Genomic DNA, 18252 nt, shown 5'->3' with positions numbered 1-18252 from the left:
GTGTTTCCCAAACTTGGGACGCTGCTTGTTGTAGGGAAAGCCCCTGGTGGGCCGGGCCGGTTTGTTTACCTGCCCCGGCCGATCGCGGCTCCCACTGGCCAATGGGAGTTGCTGGAAGCGGCGGCCAGTACGTCCCTTCCAGCAGCTCCCATTGGCCTGGAGCAGCGAACCGCAGCCAGTGGGAGCCGCGATTGGCTGAACCTGCGGACGCAGCAGGTAAACAAACCGGCCCGGCCCGCCAGGGGCTTTCCCTACACAAGCGGCGTCCTAAGTTTGGAAAACACTGATCTAGAGAGTTCAAGATGTTAAAGTTAATAAACACATTTGTTGTCAAACCCTTGTACCAAGTTGTGAGGTTCAGTCACTGTTTCATCAGTGAGAGCTAAATCTGTTAACTGTTTAGTGCTGATGAATGGTCAGGTACATCCAAGTAAAACACACTGGCAGTCCTGGTGAATTTAGCAGATACATCCTAATGTTCACTTGATTTCATTGAAATATGAATGGATGACAGTACAGTTGTTGCATCAGAAGACTAGTAGCCAAAAGGCTGAAAGTCTGTTGTACTTAAGTTTATGGCACTACCTCTGTATATAAAAATGAAATTCCTTTTCAGTATTATGCAAACTTCTAAAGACAGGAACAATTTTTCTTTCTGATCTAGAGGATTTGGAGATATCAAGAACTCATAATTTCTAACCCTGGCTTTGCTGCAGAGTTGTATTGTGGCCTTGGGCAAATCACTCAAGCTAAAATTTTCAAAAGTGTCCGTTCGTTATGGATACCTCAGTCTTTGGATGCTCGGTTTGAGACAGGAGGGGCCTGATTTTCAGTACCTACAGTTTCATCAGATGTCAGTTCATGCTGCAGGTGCTCAGTATGTCTGCAAATTTTGTTTTGGGTGTCAAAAGTTGGGTACCCAAAAATAATGGTTAGTTTTGAAAATGGCCTGGACTTCTGTTTCCCCATCACTAACGTGGGAATACTGAAACCCAGCCTTAAAGGGGTGAAGATTGAGCTATTGTGTTGTGTATCTTCCTTCATCACTATTACTCCTGTAGTCAGTAAATGACTCTTGCAGTGATGTGTGAGGCAAAAAGAATGCACAGGGATTGCTATAATACCAACTAAAAAAAATCTTCCTAAGCACCTGAAAAGAACTGCCACTCAATGTGCCCTGTCCCTTGTAAAGAGCCACAAAACACTGTGTTTTGGGTAGAAGGAAAATGGGAGACTGTCCGGTTTTACTAATAGTCATAAGAACATAAGAATGGCCATACTGGGTCAGACCAAGGGTCCATCATAGCCTAGTATCCTGTCTTATGACTGTGGCCAGATGCTTCAGAGAGAATGAACAGAAAAGAGCAATTATCAAATGATCCATCCCCTGTCATCCAGGCGTAGCTTCTAGTAGTCAGAGGTTTAGGAACACTCAGGGCAGGTCTACACTACCCGCCTGAATTGGCGGGTAGAAATCGACCTCTCGGGGATCGATTTATCGCGTCCCGTCAGGACGCGACAATCGATCCCCGAATCGACGCTCTTACTCCACCAGCGAAGGTGGGAGTAAGAGCCGTCGACGGGAAGCCGCGGAGGTCGATTTTGCCGCCGTCCTCACAGCGGGGTAAGTCGGCTGCGATACGTCGAATTCAGCTACGCTATTCGTGTAGCTGAATTTGCGTATCTTAAATCGACACACCCCCCCCTGTAGTGAAGACGTAGCCTCAGAGCAGGGGGTTGCATCCCTGATAATCTTGGCTTATAACCATTGAAGGATCTTTCCTCCATGGACTTATCTAATCTTTTTGTAACTCAGGTATACTTTTGTCCTTCACAACATCCCCTGGCAATGAGTTACGCAAGTTGACTGTACATTGTATGAAGAAGTACTTCCTTATGTTTGTTTTAAACCTATGCATTTTGTTGGGTGACCCCAGGATCTTGTACTGTGTGAAAGAGTAAATAATACTTTTTCTCAACACCATTCATGATTTTATAGACCTCTAACATATCCCCCCTTAGCTGTCTCTTTTCTAAGATGAACACTCCCAGTCTCTGTATGTGTTTCAACTCTAATATGTCTTTTTTTGAGATGCGGCAACCAGAACTGCACACAGTATTCAAGGTGTGGATGTACCATTGATTTATATAACGGCATTGTCATATTTTCAGCCTTATTATCTATCCCTTTCCTAACGGCCGGCTCCAGCTCTTTTGCCGCCCCAAGCGGCGAAGAGGGGAAAAAAAAAAGATAAAGCCGCATTCGGCAGCAGCTCTACCGCGCCGCTTCATTCTTCAGCGGCAATTCGTCGTCCGGTCCTTCCCTCCAAGAGGGACTGAGGGACTTGCTACCGAAGACCCGGACGTGCTGCCCCTTCCCATTGGCCGCCCCAAGCACCTGCTTCCTGCGCTGGTGCCTGGAGCCGGCCCTGTTTCCTAATGGTTCCTAGCATTCTGTTCGCTTTTTTGACTGCTGCTGCATGCTGAGCAGATGTTTTCAGAGAACTGTCCACAATGACACCAAGATCTTTCTTGAGTGGTAACAGCTAATTTAGAGCTCATCATTTTGTACGTATAGTTGGAATTGTGTTTTCCAGTGTGCATTACTTTGCATTTATCAACACAGGGCAACAAAATGGCAGATGAAATTCAATCACCCAGTTTTGTAAGATCCCTTTGTAACTCTTCACTGTCAGTTTTAGACTTAATTACCTTGAGTAATATTGTATCATCTGCATACTTTGCTACCTTACTATTTACCCCTTCTTCAGATCATTTACTGCACTGGTCCCAGTACAGATCCTTGGGGGACCCCACTATTTACCTCTCCGCCTTGTGAAAACTGACCTTTTATTCCTACCCTTTATTTCCTATCTATTAACCGGTTACAGATCCATGAGAGGATTTTCCCTCTTATCCCATAACTCCTTACTTTACTTCAGAGCCTTTGGTGAGGGACATTGTCAAAGGCTTTCTGAAAGTCCAAGTATGTGATCTCAACTGGATCATTCTTGTCCACATGTTTGTTGACACGCTCAAAGAATTCTGATAGCTTGGCAAGGTATAATTTCCCTTCAGAAAATCTGTTGACTTTTCCTCCAACATATTGTGTTCATCTATGTGACTGATAATTCTGTTTATTTACTATAGTTTCAACTAATTTGCCTGGTACTTAAGTTAGGTTTACCGGCCTGTAATTACTAGGATCACCCTTTGGAGCCCCTTTTTTAAAAATTGGCATTACATTAGCTATCCTCCAGTCATCTTGTACAGAAGCTAATTTAAATGATAGGTTATATACTGCAGTTAGTAGTTTCATAATTTCATATTTGAATTCCTTCAGAACACTTGAGTAAATACCATCTGGTTCAGGTGATTTATTACTGTTTAATTTAAAAAAAAAAGGTTGCTGTTAGTTTGTCTCTTTTGCTAGTTGCTCTTCAAATACTTTTGTCCTGCCTAATTATATAGCAATAGCCCACCATAATTGATTAGTCTCGTTAGAGTTGGTATGGCAACACTCATTTTTTCATGTTCTCTCTGTGTGTGTGTGTGTGTGTGTGTGTGTGTATACACACCTCTACCCTGATATAACGCTGTCCTCAGGAGCCAAAAAATCTTACCGCGTTATAGGTGAAACCGCGTTATATCGAACTTGCTTTGATCCGCCGGAGTGCGCAGCCCTGTCCCCCCGGAGCACTGCTTTACCGTGTTATATCCGAATTCATGTTAGATCGGGTCGCGTTATATCAGGGTAGAGGGGTGTGTGTGTGTGTATATATATGTGTGTGTATATCTTCCTACTGTATTTTCCACTGCATGCATCCGATGAAGTGGGTTTTAGCCCACGAAAGCTTATGCCCAAATAAATTTGTTAGTCTCTAAGGTGCCACAAGTACTCCTCGTTCTTTTTGATAACAGAATCTGTACACTACATTTCTTGAATAGGGGGTTAAAAGTATTGTTAATTGAGAAGATCAGATATTATATAGTACTCTGCTGTATTCTGACTTGGGAAAATCTCTGAAACAGCTGGAAAAACATCTGTCAGCATTTGGTTTGATAATAGTCCCCAAGGGTGGTGATTTTCCACTGAAGTGCTATACAGGTTTTCAGCCTCACAAAGAGACAGCTGTCTCCAGTGTAACCTTAATAAAGCTCTCTTTTTGGCAGGTCATCTTTGAATTTATTGAAGCCAGCATTTACTACTACTTAGCCTGTGCGCAACGTGCCTCAGGGAGCATGTGATCAGGATTCATCACCTGGAATTTGGTCCGCTGGTTGGATCGTTAGCTTCCTCGGCTTGGGCCGGTTCGGGTACCGACAGGGAGTGCGACGTGAACGCTGATCTGTGCCCCCCAGTATTTGCTGAAAATTGACAATAGCTTTCAAGCATGGATTGGATTACTGTCCATTTTGTTTCACAAATTGATTTTGTGCCTCTTACCAAGCATCTCTGCATCCTTCTTCCATCATCCACCTGCAAGTTTAAGTAACACTTTTCAGTTAGGTGTCGCTTTGCTTCTCAGCCCTCTCAGGTGCAAGTGACCTTTAGGTAGCTGCTTTCAGTCAGTGAATTGAATCAGCACTAATGTGAGGCACTGTTGTGCCTCTCACCCTTTCCCAATCTGCCCTTACCATACTGTCCAACTTGAATTATTTCTGTTATTAAATTTCATTGTCTTGTCTTGTAGGTTTTGCAGTAGCCCAGTGTATAAACCAGCCCAATCCATCACCGCTTTCATCACCATCTCCTTCTTCCAGTGGCAGTGGGAGTACTGGACATTGTGATTCAGTTACTGCCAGCTCAACTTCCACTCCCTCTGCAGCACACAGTCCATCAGGTAAATCACAGTTTTCAGCCTTGGCATCCAGCATGCACACTAGTTTATTTTATAAATGCTTATTGGATTAAATTGTAAGTCATGTTTCAGACCTTTTTTACTATGCTGGATGGTTTTGCAAAAGAGATTGTGAAGATCTTTTCAGCTGTCTGTGGATACTTTACTATTGTCAGTGTTGATTTAAATGCTCGTTGAAAGATGCACCTTTACCTGCTTTCTCTTTGTCTGCTAGCAGGTTGTCTGCTCTAGTTTGTTTTACCTGGAATTATAATATGGCAGATTTATAGCTCAGCTGGAGCCCCTGTGAATAAGTGTGAGATTCTGCACTCAGTGTAACTTTATGCAGCTGAATGGTTTTGTTCACACACCACTTCTTGTGGTTGTGCCATTTTATTTTTAAAAATAAAATGACTCACTTTTTTATATTTAAAACTGACAGTTATATTTGTATTGTATCTATAGGGCAAACATGATCTGTTTCAGCACATGTTGTCTCTAGATTGTTACATGGTAAAAGTTGGGCCATGATTAATGTGGAGTTTTGGTTAAACAGACATTTGAGGAGACTCAAATACATGCATTCCACTGGGGGAGAGGAAGTTGGCACGTATGCTGACTGACAATAGTAACTTGCTTTCAAAAGTTTTTTACACAGCAAACCACGGTGGTGCCATTATGCAAAAGTGCCTAATGTGAATATTTACAATGAGATTCCTTTTTGCAATCCCAGTTAGGACTTCCTTTTCCATTCTTCCTTTATTTGTGAAGTATTTGTTGAACATCCCGTACTGGCATTTATTCTGAACTTTCATTATATCAATCCATTCATTGACATACATGAATCAGAGAGCTGCTGAGACACAGTTGGGGGCAAGGCAGGAAAGTCATTCTGCAGCAGATTCTCCTTGAAATGCTTCCATTGTGCACCTGCTCCACTCTAACCAGTTTTGGTTTTGAAAATTGAGGTGACTAATTTTTTAAAAAACAATCAAGGTGGACAGCGATTCCCAGGCTTGAAATGTGGATAGTCACCTGCAATTCTGATTACCATTCTGAGTGGCCATTTCATTTTCTGATCTTAACTCATAGGCATTCTATTGTTACCATCCTTGGGGAGCCTGAGAGAGACCTATTTAAATTTATTGCAGGGGGCTGTGTTCTAAAAATGAGATTTTTTTTTTTATGGTTTTGACAAGCATTCCATGATCCACACTTATGAAATTCTAAACCAATTAGTAAACACTAAAAAATGTGGTAACATCAACCTTATATTAACATTTCAGAAGCAGGATGAGTTAAGTTGCATGAAGTACTATGTACTCCAGTACCAATAAAGTGGCATTAAAAAATCGTCAGAAAGTATATAACTTTGTAAAAGATGATAATATTGTGTGTTTACATAGCTACTCAGTCGTGAGGTACATACCCTGCATACTTGCCCTTAAGCCACATCTTAAATTTTGCTTAATTTTTCAGTGTCTGATTGTCCTTAATTACCACATGGTCAGAAAGTGAAGGTCCATTCAACTATCACTCTATAAAGAAATGGACACCAAAAAAAAAAAAGCCTAGTTTTGAGATGACTAGTTCTGACTAAAATCACTTCTCAAGCTTCTGGGTATTTATAAAATGCTGTCAAGTGTTTTTATCAAAATCCAAGAGGCTCTCTGTCTGCCACAAATAAAATCTCTGGGGGATTGCATAATTCTCATACATTTAACTGATTGGACTCTATTCTGTCAAGGAGGGAAGTGAGATAGAGTCTAAGATCCCTTCTGAAAATGCCTGCTGCCAGCCATTATCCAAGAAGCTGTAAACTCCATTATCTCTGACGATCATGACCTTTGTAGTCACCTGGTGAGTAATGCTGTCTCTAAGGTCGCCAGGATCCAAAGCACTTAGGGCTTTATAGGTCAAAATCAAAACATAAACTTTACCAAGAAACAACTTGGTGATCAGTACAGATCATGTAGCACAGGGTGATCATTCTCCCTGCTAGAAGTACCACTTAAGTGGGCTGCAGCATCCTACATCATTTTAAGATTGAGTGTAACCCTATGTAGAGCACCCTACAGTCATCCTAACTGGAGGTTAAGGCATACACTTTGAAAAGTCCTCATCTGAAAGACTGAGGACATAACCTTCTTGTCAGAGATGAAAATACTCTGTCATTAGTCACAAAAAATCATTGTCTATATAATCCTTTTCCCCACCTCTCTCTACAACATGTAGAGATACATTGCATCGCCATTTTGATATAAAACAAAATATGAAATTCAAAGTACTAAACTAAAACTCATCTTTTAGTAACTTGCTCAGAGTTTTGAAATGACCTTGTAGACATTTATCATTTCTGAGTGTTACAGTCCTTGTTCGCTGGTGATCACTGAAATTGGATCTATCAAAAGAGAGAGAAGTATGTAGGGATTGAGGGAATGAAGAGATGGTAGGATTTTCAAAAGCTCCAGTCTGAAATGGCCTCATATGCAAGATTTATATAGATAGAAAACATGCTTATATAGCTGAGGAGAATGCGACCCAAAAACTCCATCTAATGTCTACATGCTGTAGTTGAATCTTTAGTGTGGCCATGAGCTGGCATAAGTAAATGTGCAATCTGACTCTTGTCAATGATGGCTGAGAAAAAAAGAACCGTACATTAATTTTTGTTACACATATTACAGTAGTGTCCAGAGGCCCCATTGTGCTGTTTGCTGTACAGACGAAAAGAGAAGACCCAAAGAGTCTGAATTTAGGTCTTCTACCACTGTCAGAAGGAATCCTTCTACAGCAAGACAAAGCATTTTTCATTCATATAGTACTTCCTTATTTTATACTATTAAACAATGGTTTCTGGTTACACGTGGTCACCCAAACTCAAGTATCTGAATTCCTGCCTTGAGTCATATTACTTATTCCAGGCAGATGTCTTTTATTTGTGACCAGCCGTGACATCCATGAACAATTCAGTTAATCCAAAGCAGATATTTCCCTATGTAATAATATGAGAAGATGATAGTTTATAGCCAATGGCATAGTTACAATTTTCCAAAATCTATTCATACAGTGTGCTGTTTCCAGTAAACTTTTATTTATTTTAATCCCATAATTTAAAGTGCTCAGTCAGGTGGGGCTTTTCATTGTTGACTACAGATATCAGAGTAAGGTTTTGAAATGTTTGTTTTTCAGTGTCAAGATGGTTGAGGTAATGTTTTTTAGTGGACCAACTTCTGTTGGTAAGAGACAAACTTTCAAGCCACACAGCGCTCTTCTTCAGGCTGAAAAACTTGCCTCTCTAACCAACAGAAGTTAATACAATAAAAGACATTAGTTCACCTACTTCACGTTGCTAATATCCTAGGACTGACATGGTTACAACTACACTGTTTTTCAGTGTCTGCACTTTGGAATTCTACTAAATCACTTAGATTGAGTGAGCTACCCACATTAAACATAACCCATGTTCTGGTTAGTTCACAGTCATAAAATTCTACTGTTCTGCAGGAAGAAATACTTAATTTAAAAAAAAAAAAAACAGGCTCTCATTGAGTTTCACTGAATAACCCTGCAAGACAGGAGGAGATTCTAAAGTTCCAGGGTTCTGGGTGTAAGGTATTTTGACTCTTAATCTTCCCCTGAATAGCTTTGTGGAATCATTATCAATGCCCTCACTTCTGGAAGTGCTGCCTCTGAAATTTGTACTCTTAAAAGCAATGCATTGATTTACCCTGATTTGTAGAAACAATAGCGCCCTTCCAGGAAGTTACCCCTTCTAGGAGCAGCAATTCCAGGAGAAAGGTCACTACAACTGTTTTTTCTCAGAGTTGATTCACATAAGGGTAGGTTTGCAGGATACCTGCAATCTGTTTATACTGCATCTGGCTCATCTCTGTTGCACATAGTGATCTTATTTAAGTTTCATTCCATTCCTATTTGTAAAGGCTGCTATAACATTTTTAAAATAAGGCATTAGGAAAAAAATATGCTGATACACATATAATTGGTTTTGCTGTTTTAAAAACTAAGTTTGAAAGGCTACTGATTTTTTCCATAATCTTTCATAAAAAGTCCATTTTTTTTTAATTCTGCACACTATTGATGCTGACTCTTTTTTGATGGTTAATCTACATTTCCAATATATTATACTTGGGAAATTTTTATCCCATTGAATAGCTGTTAAAGGCATTTTCCAACAGGACACTTGCGTAATGTGCCCAAATTACTGAAAGTTACACAATAAACTAGAAATCCCCCACCTGTCCAATTATAGCACTTATCCAGAATTGCAGTATATGAAGTGAAACTTTTAGTTCAGCTTCCAAACTGTACTCATTGCCAGAGGCAGAGATTTTAAAAAACATGGAATCTGATTGGCGTGCTCTGGAAAAGCAAACAGTGGATGCAATAGACTTCTGACATTATAGAAACTTTTAATATACAATGAAAGTTATTTGCTACCACTTCTGTTTACATCAAACAGAACCATGGTATTTTCCTTCACGAGGGACGTCACTAAATGTTTTGTATATTACATGCCTACTACATTTCAGTCACTGGGAGAGGACAGTGGTTATTTATCTACTTTTCTGTGAATAAATTAAGCTTTTTCCAGCTCTTAATGCTGCTAGACACACTGATAGTTAATGTTATATTCCATGACATAGACTTTTAAAGTTATAGCAACCTTTAAGTCCTTGTGTAGAAAATTGTGGGGTTAAATCGGGGGTGAGCAAACTTTTGGGCCCGAGGGCCACATCTGGGTATGGAAATTGTATGGTGGACCATGAATTCTCACAAAATTGGGGTTTGGGGTGCAGGAGAGGGTGAGGGCTCTGGCTGGGGGGTGCAGGTTCTGGGGTGGAGCTGGGGATGAGAGGTTTGGGGTGTATGAGGGTGCTCTGGGCTGGGACCGAGTTGTTCGGAGGGCAGGAGGGGGATCAGGGCTGGGGCAGGAGATTGGGGCATGGGAGGGGGTCAGGAGTGCAGGATCTTGGTGTTGCTTACCTCAAGCAGCTCCTGGAAGCAGCGGCATGTCCCTCCTCCGGTTCCTACACAGAGGTGCGGCCAGGCGGCTCTGCGCACTGCCCGGTCCGCAGGTGCTGCCCCTGCAGCTCCCATTGGCCATGGTTCCCGGCCAGTGGGAGCTGCGGGGATGGTGCTTAGGGTGGGGGCAGCATGCGGAGCCCCCTGGCTGCCCCTACACATAGGAGCTGGAGGGGGGACATGCTGCTGCTGCTTCCGGAAGCCACAGCCCATATGGAGCAGGGCAAGCCTGTGACTCCACTCCCTGGCGGGAGCTTGAGGGCCAGGTTAAAACATCTGGAGGGTCGGATGCAGTTTGCCCACCCCTGGGTTAAATGTAGCTCTTGCAATATCTCTGATTGTTCCTTAGAAGTGAAAAAGCAGAAGTTGTTGTGTACTGGAAGAAAGGAAAGTCCCTAGAGGGAAAGAGCAAACAATACAGTCAAAACAAGTCAGATGCATTGCTAGCAGGTGTTATACTTCCTTGAAGTAATATGCCCATGTGAACAGTTGCTGTGTATAAGATGAAAACATTCTCCTGGTAGTCATATCTTCGCCACTGTGCTTTTTGAGCTTACAGTGTAGCCCGTTTGCTGTCAGTAACGGAAAAATGTATTATTAAATGTGCTAATATGTGTATAGTAAATGGGATAGGGAAGCTTTATACTTCTGTAGAATTCGTATGCTAGCCTACAGTATATAATCATTGTTACACCATATTTTACTGAGTATTTTTAAAACTGTCAAGTCATAAAATGCAGCTGGTTTGATCTTGCTTTAAGAAAATATTTAAGGGATGATAACAGGATATATAAGCCAGCGCTAAGTAATGAGCGTTTGGGGTTTCAGGAGGTTTTTCCCTTCTTGTATGCCATTTACAGGATACTGCGCTCCTAGTTGGGGCATAAGTTGCTTTGGAAGTGAATGGATTAAAATGGAAAGGATAGTCCTTTGTTGCTGAGTTACAGTAATTTGCATTCTGATTTGTAGAGAATATATATTCCAAAATTCTGAGCACTGGGATCCTGTAGAAAAATGCATGCCATCTTGCTGACACCTCCTCTGTCCCTTCCATTTGTGATTCAGTAACCTAACAGTGGTGGTGTTTCAATTCTGTTATGCTAGTAATCCTCTCTGTTAACTAGGTATAAAAATACTTTTGTTTAACTAAAGTTTCTTTTCTAGAATCCTACCTATGTGCTAAGCAGTCTTTCTCTTTTCTTAACTGCTGGTTGTCACTTGATATCTCTTTAAAATACTGCCCTTGGCTTTGTTAAAATCCAAGTGCAATATTTCAGTTTCATGTCTTTGAGTAGCAATATTGGATTGTCCAAAATATTATCCCTTTGGCAAAATAGCACATGCTATCATATAATGTATTGCCACCGTAGGATCGGAATATTACTAGCACACCAACATTTCCAAAAGATTGGTTCTGTTTCATATTTTTAACGTGTCTGGCCAGATTACAGTGTAAAAGCCTACCAATCCTGCCTCAGTGTAACTTCAGTGAGAGTTCAGCTGGTGTCAGAATTGCAGGATCTGGCCCTAAATACCATAAGTAAATCTCCAAATACGTAGGTAACAAAATAACATGATTTTAATTAGTTTGTAAGGAACACTAAATACACACACAACCTTCAGAAGCATTTTCCTATCTTACAAGGCTCTTGATGTGACTTAAGATACCACTCAGAATACCAGCAGTTATGAATAAGTCCCTGTCACTTATTCTTGTTGATACTCTAATATTTATCCTTTGTGTCCATTCCAGTTTCCCTTCTGTTTCGTTGTGAAAGCCTTTGTATGATGTATCACTGTGTTTTCCTCTAGTAAGGTCTGGCAGGAAAGGACGACGGCGGGTGTTTAGTCTGTCGGAGGCTGACAGTCACGGTGGACACTGGGTTTAGGTCTTCAAGCAGCAGCTGCAACCGCAACTCGTGCAAAATCAATGCAGGCAGGTTCCTCCATAAGATTTAAAAAGGCCACAACATTTAATAGAGCATAGCCATTATCTATTTCCATACTGACAGAATGACTATCTACTATTATATGCATGAGATATAGAACTTAAAAATAGCATCCACTTGTATTTGGTTATTCTAGTTAAGAGCATCATACGTAGATATAACAATTGACTTCTAAAAGGTTTTAACTGGTGGTTTCTCATGTTGATTATTCTTGGTTATCGTGCTAAAAAAATTAAAACTCCTCTTTGCCTGGAAAAGGTACGTCAAGTCCCAGCTTTCAAGCAGCCATGTCTTCTCTTGAACAGGGGCAGCTATGGCTCCAGTGGAATTCAGTAAGCAGGGGTTTCTAAATTGGCATGAATGCAAACAGCTAGCCAGTCCAGCTGCAGGACTGTAACTCAGGTGCAAAAGAGAAACTTTCAGCTAAAGACTGTCCAGGATTTGATCAGTCATATTTTCTATTCCTACAAAAATTCTCAGAATCTAGTCAGATGTTGTTATGGAATTATTTTTTCTGTCTTTGCTTCAACCAGGCAATTTAACATTGGATATGAGAAAGTGGAAAAATTAGCCTCAGGACATTACTGAATAACTGTGTTTACTTGGATCAGACTAGTCTCTTTTTGTATTCTTTATAGTAGTGGCATGAAAATAGAAAAAATATTGCCAGTTTTGTTAGATGATATATAAACAACTTCCCTTATTTTTGGTAGATTTTATTAATACTCTTCTCACTTAGTTTCCTAGTTGTGTTTTAGTTATTTATTTTTATCCTTTTGTAGTGTTGCTGCATGATTTAATTAAGAGACCATGTCTGACTTTTTTTTTTCTTGCTCTGCTCCTTTCTGCCTCTTTTTTCCAAATTACCCCACTTAACACTGTCATTTTTGTAGAATTAATCTAGGTGTTATCCTGCAACTGCTGAGCAAATCCTGGGGGTGCTGTGCACCCTCACTTATCACTGAACCTGGTGGGAGTTAAGGGCAATCAACACCTTGTGGGATCTAACCCTTATTTTGCAAACTCTAATCAGAAATTACTTAACTGCATAAGAAAAAAGTTTACCCAATATTTTTCAAATGTTAATTTCTCACATCAGCCCAGCACACTCTCGTTCCTACGAGTTACTGCACACCCCAGGAACTAGAGAACTAGTTAAGATAAAAAGAAACCCCCTTCACCATTTTTGTGCAAAAGTCAAATTGAACTGCCACATTTGGGGAAACGCTGACTAATATCTTAGAGGTGGCAGTGCCAGAATAACATGGGAGAATTCTATTCTCTCAAGATACCAGCTGCTTTGTTACTCTCTCTCTTGCGTCTCAGTGCCTCATTGATTTGATTGAGGCTTGACATCCAGGAGTGAGATCCTGTGAGATAGCTCCAAAGAAGCAGAATATTCCCTCATTAGGGCATTTTCCGCTGGGCCTGGGGCAGGAATTCCCACAGTTCTTGTGAGAGTACGTATTCTTGCCAAATGTCCAGCCCATGTCATAGACTCTAGAGTTTTGGATCAGCTATAAATAGGCATTCAAACCTTCAGATGCTTCCCTGAACTGAACTCAAACTCCAAACATTTTGTAGTTGGTGACTAATATATTCTCTCACTGATAGAATGATACTGAAGGACGGTAGCTCAGTTAACACCTCTGGAGGCTACCCATAGAAATCCTTTTGCATCAAGGTGATACTTTGATATCCACCATAAACACCTTGTATAGTACACATTTTCAATGTCAATTGGTCCTCTTGCTCTGTTCCCTTGGATCCTTATTAACTCAGTTGCCTGATAATGTAAGATCATGTAATTATTTTTTTCTAGCCTTTTAAAATATTTTATACCTCGTAAGGAGGAGTGTTTTAAATTAGACATAGATCTTACCTTTTAAACTGATGTAAGTTACCGACATCCATTAGAGAAATCAAAAACGTTTGTCATGCTAGTACTAGTTACCCCTATGCTGCTGTTCATTGTCTGCCCTCACTAGGGGCTATTTTTTCACTAATCCATAGTTACCATTGTCAGGCACCCTGCTGGGATGCAGCAAATTTGTCACTGCTACCCTTAAATATAGCAATACAGTAAAGGAAATGAAGTTCAGGGAGCTACTAATGGGTTATGGAAAGTAGATGATGAAAGAAAAATTACAGCCATTAATAATAAATATAACTTAGAGAAAAAATACAGTACAGAAGATCTCTATTTCTGTACTTTCTATTTATAAATACTACAGCTGAAATATTTCAAGGGCAAGTTGAATTTGTTTTGCTGATATTTATGGTGCCATTTTCTAATCATTCCTCTAAGGTTGTTTTACAGTGTGTTGAATAGAAAATTGCATTTGTTGGCCCTGGATATGTTCCCCAGATATTTTTCAACCATTTATTTTTCCTTATATATAAAAAGTGGGAGACATTTTAGCATTCATTTAGGTATTATATATGATTGGAAAAAAAAAAAAAAAATTAAAAAAAAAAAAAAAAAGCTTTGTCCTCCATAGGATTAAAAAAAAGCATTTAGGATTATACCAACATTTCTATATAAGGGAAAATGACAATAATTAAAGCAGTCAGGCATAGAACTAAAATGTAACAAATTTTTGAAGAGCTGCAGTAGAGCTGCATATTTGTGTCCATACATTTACCAAAATTACTAATGTGTCTGAATAATAAATTTTAGTGAGTGTTTTCACGATATTCAAAAGCCCAGATTACAGTTAAAAAAAAAATAGAAATTTTAAATTTGTTTAGTCGTGGATCTTATTTTTTTTAACTATCATAATAAATACTGCAGACATTTAAACAACTACACTACTACAAAAAGACTTACTGGTTGGACTTTATTTAAATGTTAGTAATGGCCTTGGAATTCAGAGAAATAAAAATTCATGTTCAACATTTTCTTAGCAATTCTTTGTCTTTCATGCAAGTCTTACATCGTTTCCTCTAATATCATTTACCACATTCTCCCCAAAGCTTTTTTACGGCTAATAAGAAAAATCTGCAGGGTTATTTTGCATCAGCGCTGTCTTTCAAAAGACAGCTAGTGGTGACCCTTGGGGGAAAAAGTGGGAGCCAAGATTTTGCTACAATTTATAAATCTTGTTTTGTTTTTTTTTAAAAAAAAACAAACCAACAAGAAGCTGTAGCCCGCAGACTGTCAGCAAAAGTGAAATGAAGTGGTTTCTGAAGTGAAAATACACATTTGTTTGGAGTCTTGTTAGCAGAAAGATGAGAATTCTGTAATGGAAGGAATAAAAACCATGTCTCTCACCCACACCCAAACCACTCATTTTCTCTCTCTTGGGTGACCATTCTTATCTTTTCATTCCATTCTAAGCTCTGCTGTTGTTTTTTTTTCTTGTGTTTTGCCTTAAGTTTATATTTTCTGTTCTTACAGGATTAACTGGAATTCATATTGAAACTGAAATGTCTTTAAAGGTCATTCTGGAGTTTAAAAAAAAAAAAAACAGTCCTCGGCTTTCTCTCTACTCACTAGAATGCCTTGTAGAATTTTCTGCAGACTGCAGAATTTTCTTGTGCACTTACACATGCTGTCTCTGAAATGAAGAGCCATGTAAATAGTCTGTCTGGTAGCTGGTTACCTGTGTTACTCCATTTGTGTTAGTTACTGTAATCTGAAATGATGCATATTGGCCTGACCTGGGAGATTTTCTAATATAGGACAAAACTTATAAACCAATTGGGGTTTTTTCACCTCTGAAATATCCATTGATGCCAAATTAGCAATTTTTCCATCACTTATTTAGGATTTTTAAGGAAGAGGTGTAAAGGAATGTTTAGTTATTAAAATGCTTCTCATTATGTGTAATTATTCCTAGCCACCTTCATTTTGTTTGCTCAAGCAAACAAAAGTGCAAGAAGAATAAACATTCCTATCTGCATTAACCGAACGGTTCTGTAGAATTATTCTCCTTCCTAATCTCCCATGGTTGAATTGTCACGTTTGATTGTTTCACAGGTTCATTAGAACCAGGTTTCTTGAATTCTACAGTTTTCTGTTTCCAAAGAACTTTCTGATGTGGGGTTATGTTGGTTGCTCTAATCTATGCTAAATTCTAGGAAAGCTTTTTTCACTACTCTCCTCCACTTCATCCCACCAGAAATAATAGTAATGTCACACTGTCACATTTCAAAGGAATTACTTACAGATAGAGTATTTAATAGCTGTCCTTAATTCAAAAAGCTTACAGCTGGCATTTCACATCTCTGTTAAATATTTCCTGTATTTCATTATTTACATAACCAAAAGGTACATGTGTAAACATGTTGCTTCATGGATCTTTGGTTTCCTCCTGAGTTTTTTAAGTAAAGAGCTTTATACTGTTGGTGTTTGTCAGGTGTATTGAGCACAACTCAGATGCTAACTACTGCCTAATGTTTTCTTTAGTAGATGACTCTTCAGTTCCTGAACAGCCTCCCATGACCTTTTCCAGTCAGGTGATGATGGTTGATGAAACCTCTTCAGCTGCCTCAAAATCTGGCAAGAACCCTGTAAAGAACTCTGAAGTGGAAACAGCTAACCTATCCCCTAGCCTGATTCCTGCACAACAGCCTACAATATCTCTAATCTCCGATGACAGTACAGATGCACTGAGCGTAGAGTCACTTACACTGGTCCCACCGATTGATCCACAAAGCATTCATACTTTCAGCTGCATTCCTCAGTCTTCCTTGCCTTCTGAAGTTTGTGGAGTGACAGAGGGAGAGGGTTCTGATCAAAATCAACAAGCAGACTGTGATGAACAGTGAAGAAAATGCAACTGACTGCTCTGTATTTTCTTTAAGTGAGGTGATGGGGGCATTAATAAAGCCACAAAGGCCAGTTGGCTCACAAGAAAGAGGCCAGTTACTCAGTAACTCAGTGTATGGGCAACTCTTTAAAATAAACATTATACATTCAGCATTTTTGAAGGAAATCTCTATTGTAATATGGGAAAGTGAAGAAGCTTTGTTGGGCTACCTTGGCTTCATGATGTTTTACTTCTCCAAATATGGAGAGACAGCATTTGCCAGAAAAAGGAAATATTTTAGGATATTATAGTACAGAGATGCTGTTTCCATTTGAAACAGTTTTTCTATTCTGTTGGTCTCATTCAGCTTTTAGAGGTATGGCATAAAAAAAACAGACTTGGCCACTTTCAGTATTGTATTCATAGGATTGTAAGCTTTAATATTGTATCCTCTGTGTAATATTTATTTCAATGTTTGACTCAAGGCAACATAAATATCAAGGAAAGATTTTTTATTAAAATGAAACAAACCCCTGATATAACAATCAAAGGCTTATTCGGGTTAATAGAAGACGTTTTTTGAGAGGCAAATTATGTAGTTTTTTTGCATAACCAACTACAGAGGAATGTGAAGTATTTTTAGACCCTGATGTTCTACATTTTCTTAAGTGATTGTTTTAGTCTGTTTGTTCACTTCTGACAGAGGCAAATTCCCTTCTGCAGAAGGACACTATCTCTTCTTTAGAAACAGCTACAAGAGCTTGTGCTACATACAAGTTTCCATCTCCAATGTAGCCAGGAAGGCACCTTACTCAGCTGATGATATCTCACTTTAGAAGGATGAAACTCAAAAGGGAATTTTTCTATCTGGAACCAGCTAACCCCGATGTTAACCAGATTAAACTTCTCAGTGAATGTTAATCTGATCTGAAGCCTATCTGATCTGTTGGTCCTGGTACAGAGAAGATAGAAATTAAAGAGAAACCATAACACTTGGCGGCAGTTTGGCATGTTCTTTGCTGAATTGATTCATACCTTAACATGAATAGAATTTAACCGCTCTCAAGTAAATCTGAAGTGCATTCATTGCAAGTGGTGATAAAACTAGCAGGGAATAATTATTGCTGCATAGATGATGATGAAAAGTATTTCCTGGTTCTCAAAAATTAACACACACTTGTTTTTGCTTCTTTTTTTATTTTAGTTAGCCACAGAGCCTATTATGTGATTCTGTCCCTGTTGAAATCAGTGAGAATTTGCCATTGCATTCAATGGTAACAAAACTAGACTCCAGTCTTGTGTAGTATTAATTTGAAAAGTGCGTATCTATCTTCCATTCACCCTGCCATGGTTACATGATTGTTTGGCCCTCAAGAAGGGAATACTTGAGCAGGATGTTTTAAAGGTTGTATTTGTATATTTGACACACCTCTGACTTTTGGTCTAACTTTGTTTGCTGCTTGCTTTTTCAGGCTTGGTCCTTTGTGAAGTAACTTACCCTTAGCAAAATACACATATACATAATGTTAGAAGTGGTGGTGGAGCCAGTAAGTGTTTGTTCCTGTGTTCATAATTGACTGATTCAGATCTGTTACACTGACTCCTTTTCACTCCTGTGGACTTCAGCAGGTGTTTAACCAGTCTATCTGAGAGTCTGATCCT

The 18252-nt window shown here is 39.4% G+C and overlaps 1 protein-coding gene across 5 annotated transcripts in view; it reads left to right on the top strand.

Moving 5' to 3' along the window:
* CLEC16A (C-type lectin domain containing 16A) overlaps positions 1–17135 on the top strand; it is a 187169-nt gene extending 170034 nt beyond the window's left edge. For 3 of the 5 annotated variants that reach the window (XM_026650649.1, XM_026650650.1, XM_026650648.1), the window contains 2 exons: positions 4695–4844; positions 16248–17135. In XM_026650649.1, the coding sequence (XP_026506434.1) occupies positions 4695–4844; positions 16248–16609 (512 nt within the window). In that variant the 3' untranslated portion in view covers positions 16610–17135. Of the gene's footprint in view, positions 1–4694; positions 4845–11699; positions 11824–16247 lie in introns of all 5 variants that reach the window. The other 2 variants (XM_026650652.1, XM_026650651.1) reach the window with 2 other exon arrangements.
* The last annotated feature ends 1117 nt before the right edge of the window (positions 17136–18252 follow it).

Source organism: Terrapene carolina, unplaced genomic scaffold (genome assembly GCF_002925995.2).
Source record: "Terrapene carolina triunguis isolate 2854851 unplaced genomic scaffold, T_m_triunguis-2.0 Scaffold93, whole genome shotgun sequence".
In the NCBI taxonomy this organism is placed as follows: Eukaryota; Metazoa; Chordata; order Testudines; family Emydidae; genus Terrapene; species Terrapene triunguis.
The sequence above is the reverse complement of the archived record's forward strand: the minus strand, read 5'-3'. Positions and strand labels throughout refer to the sequence as shown.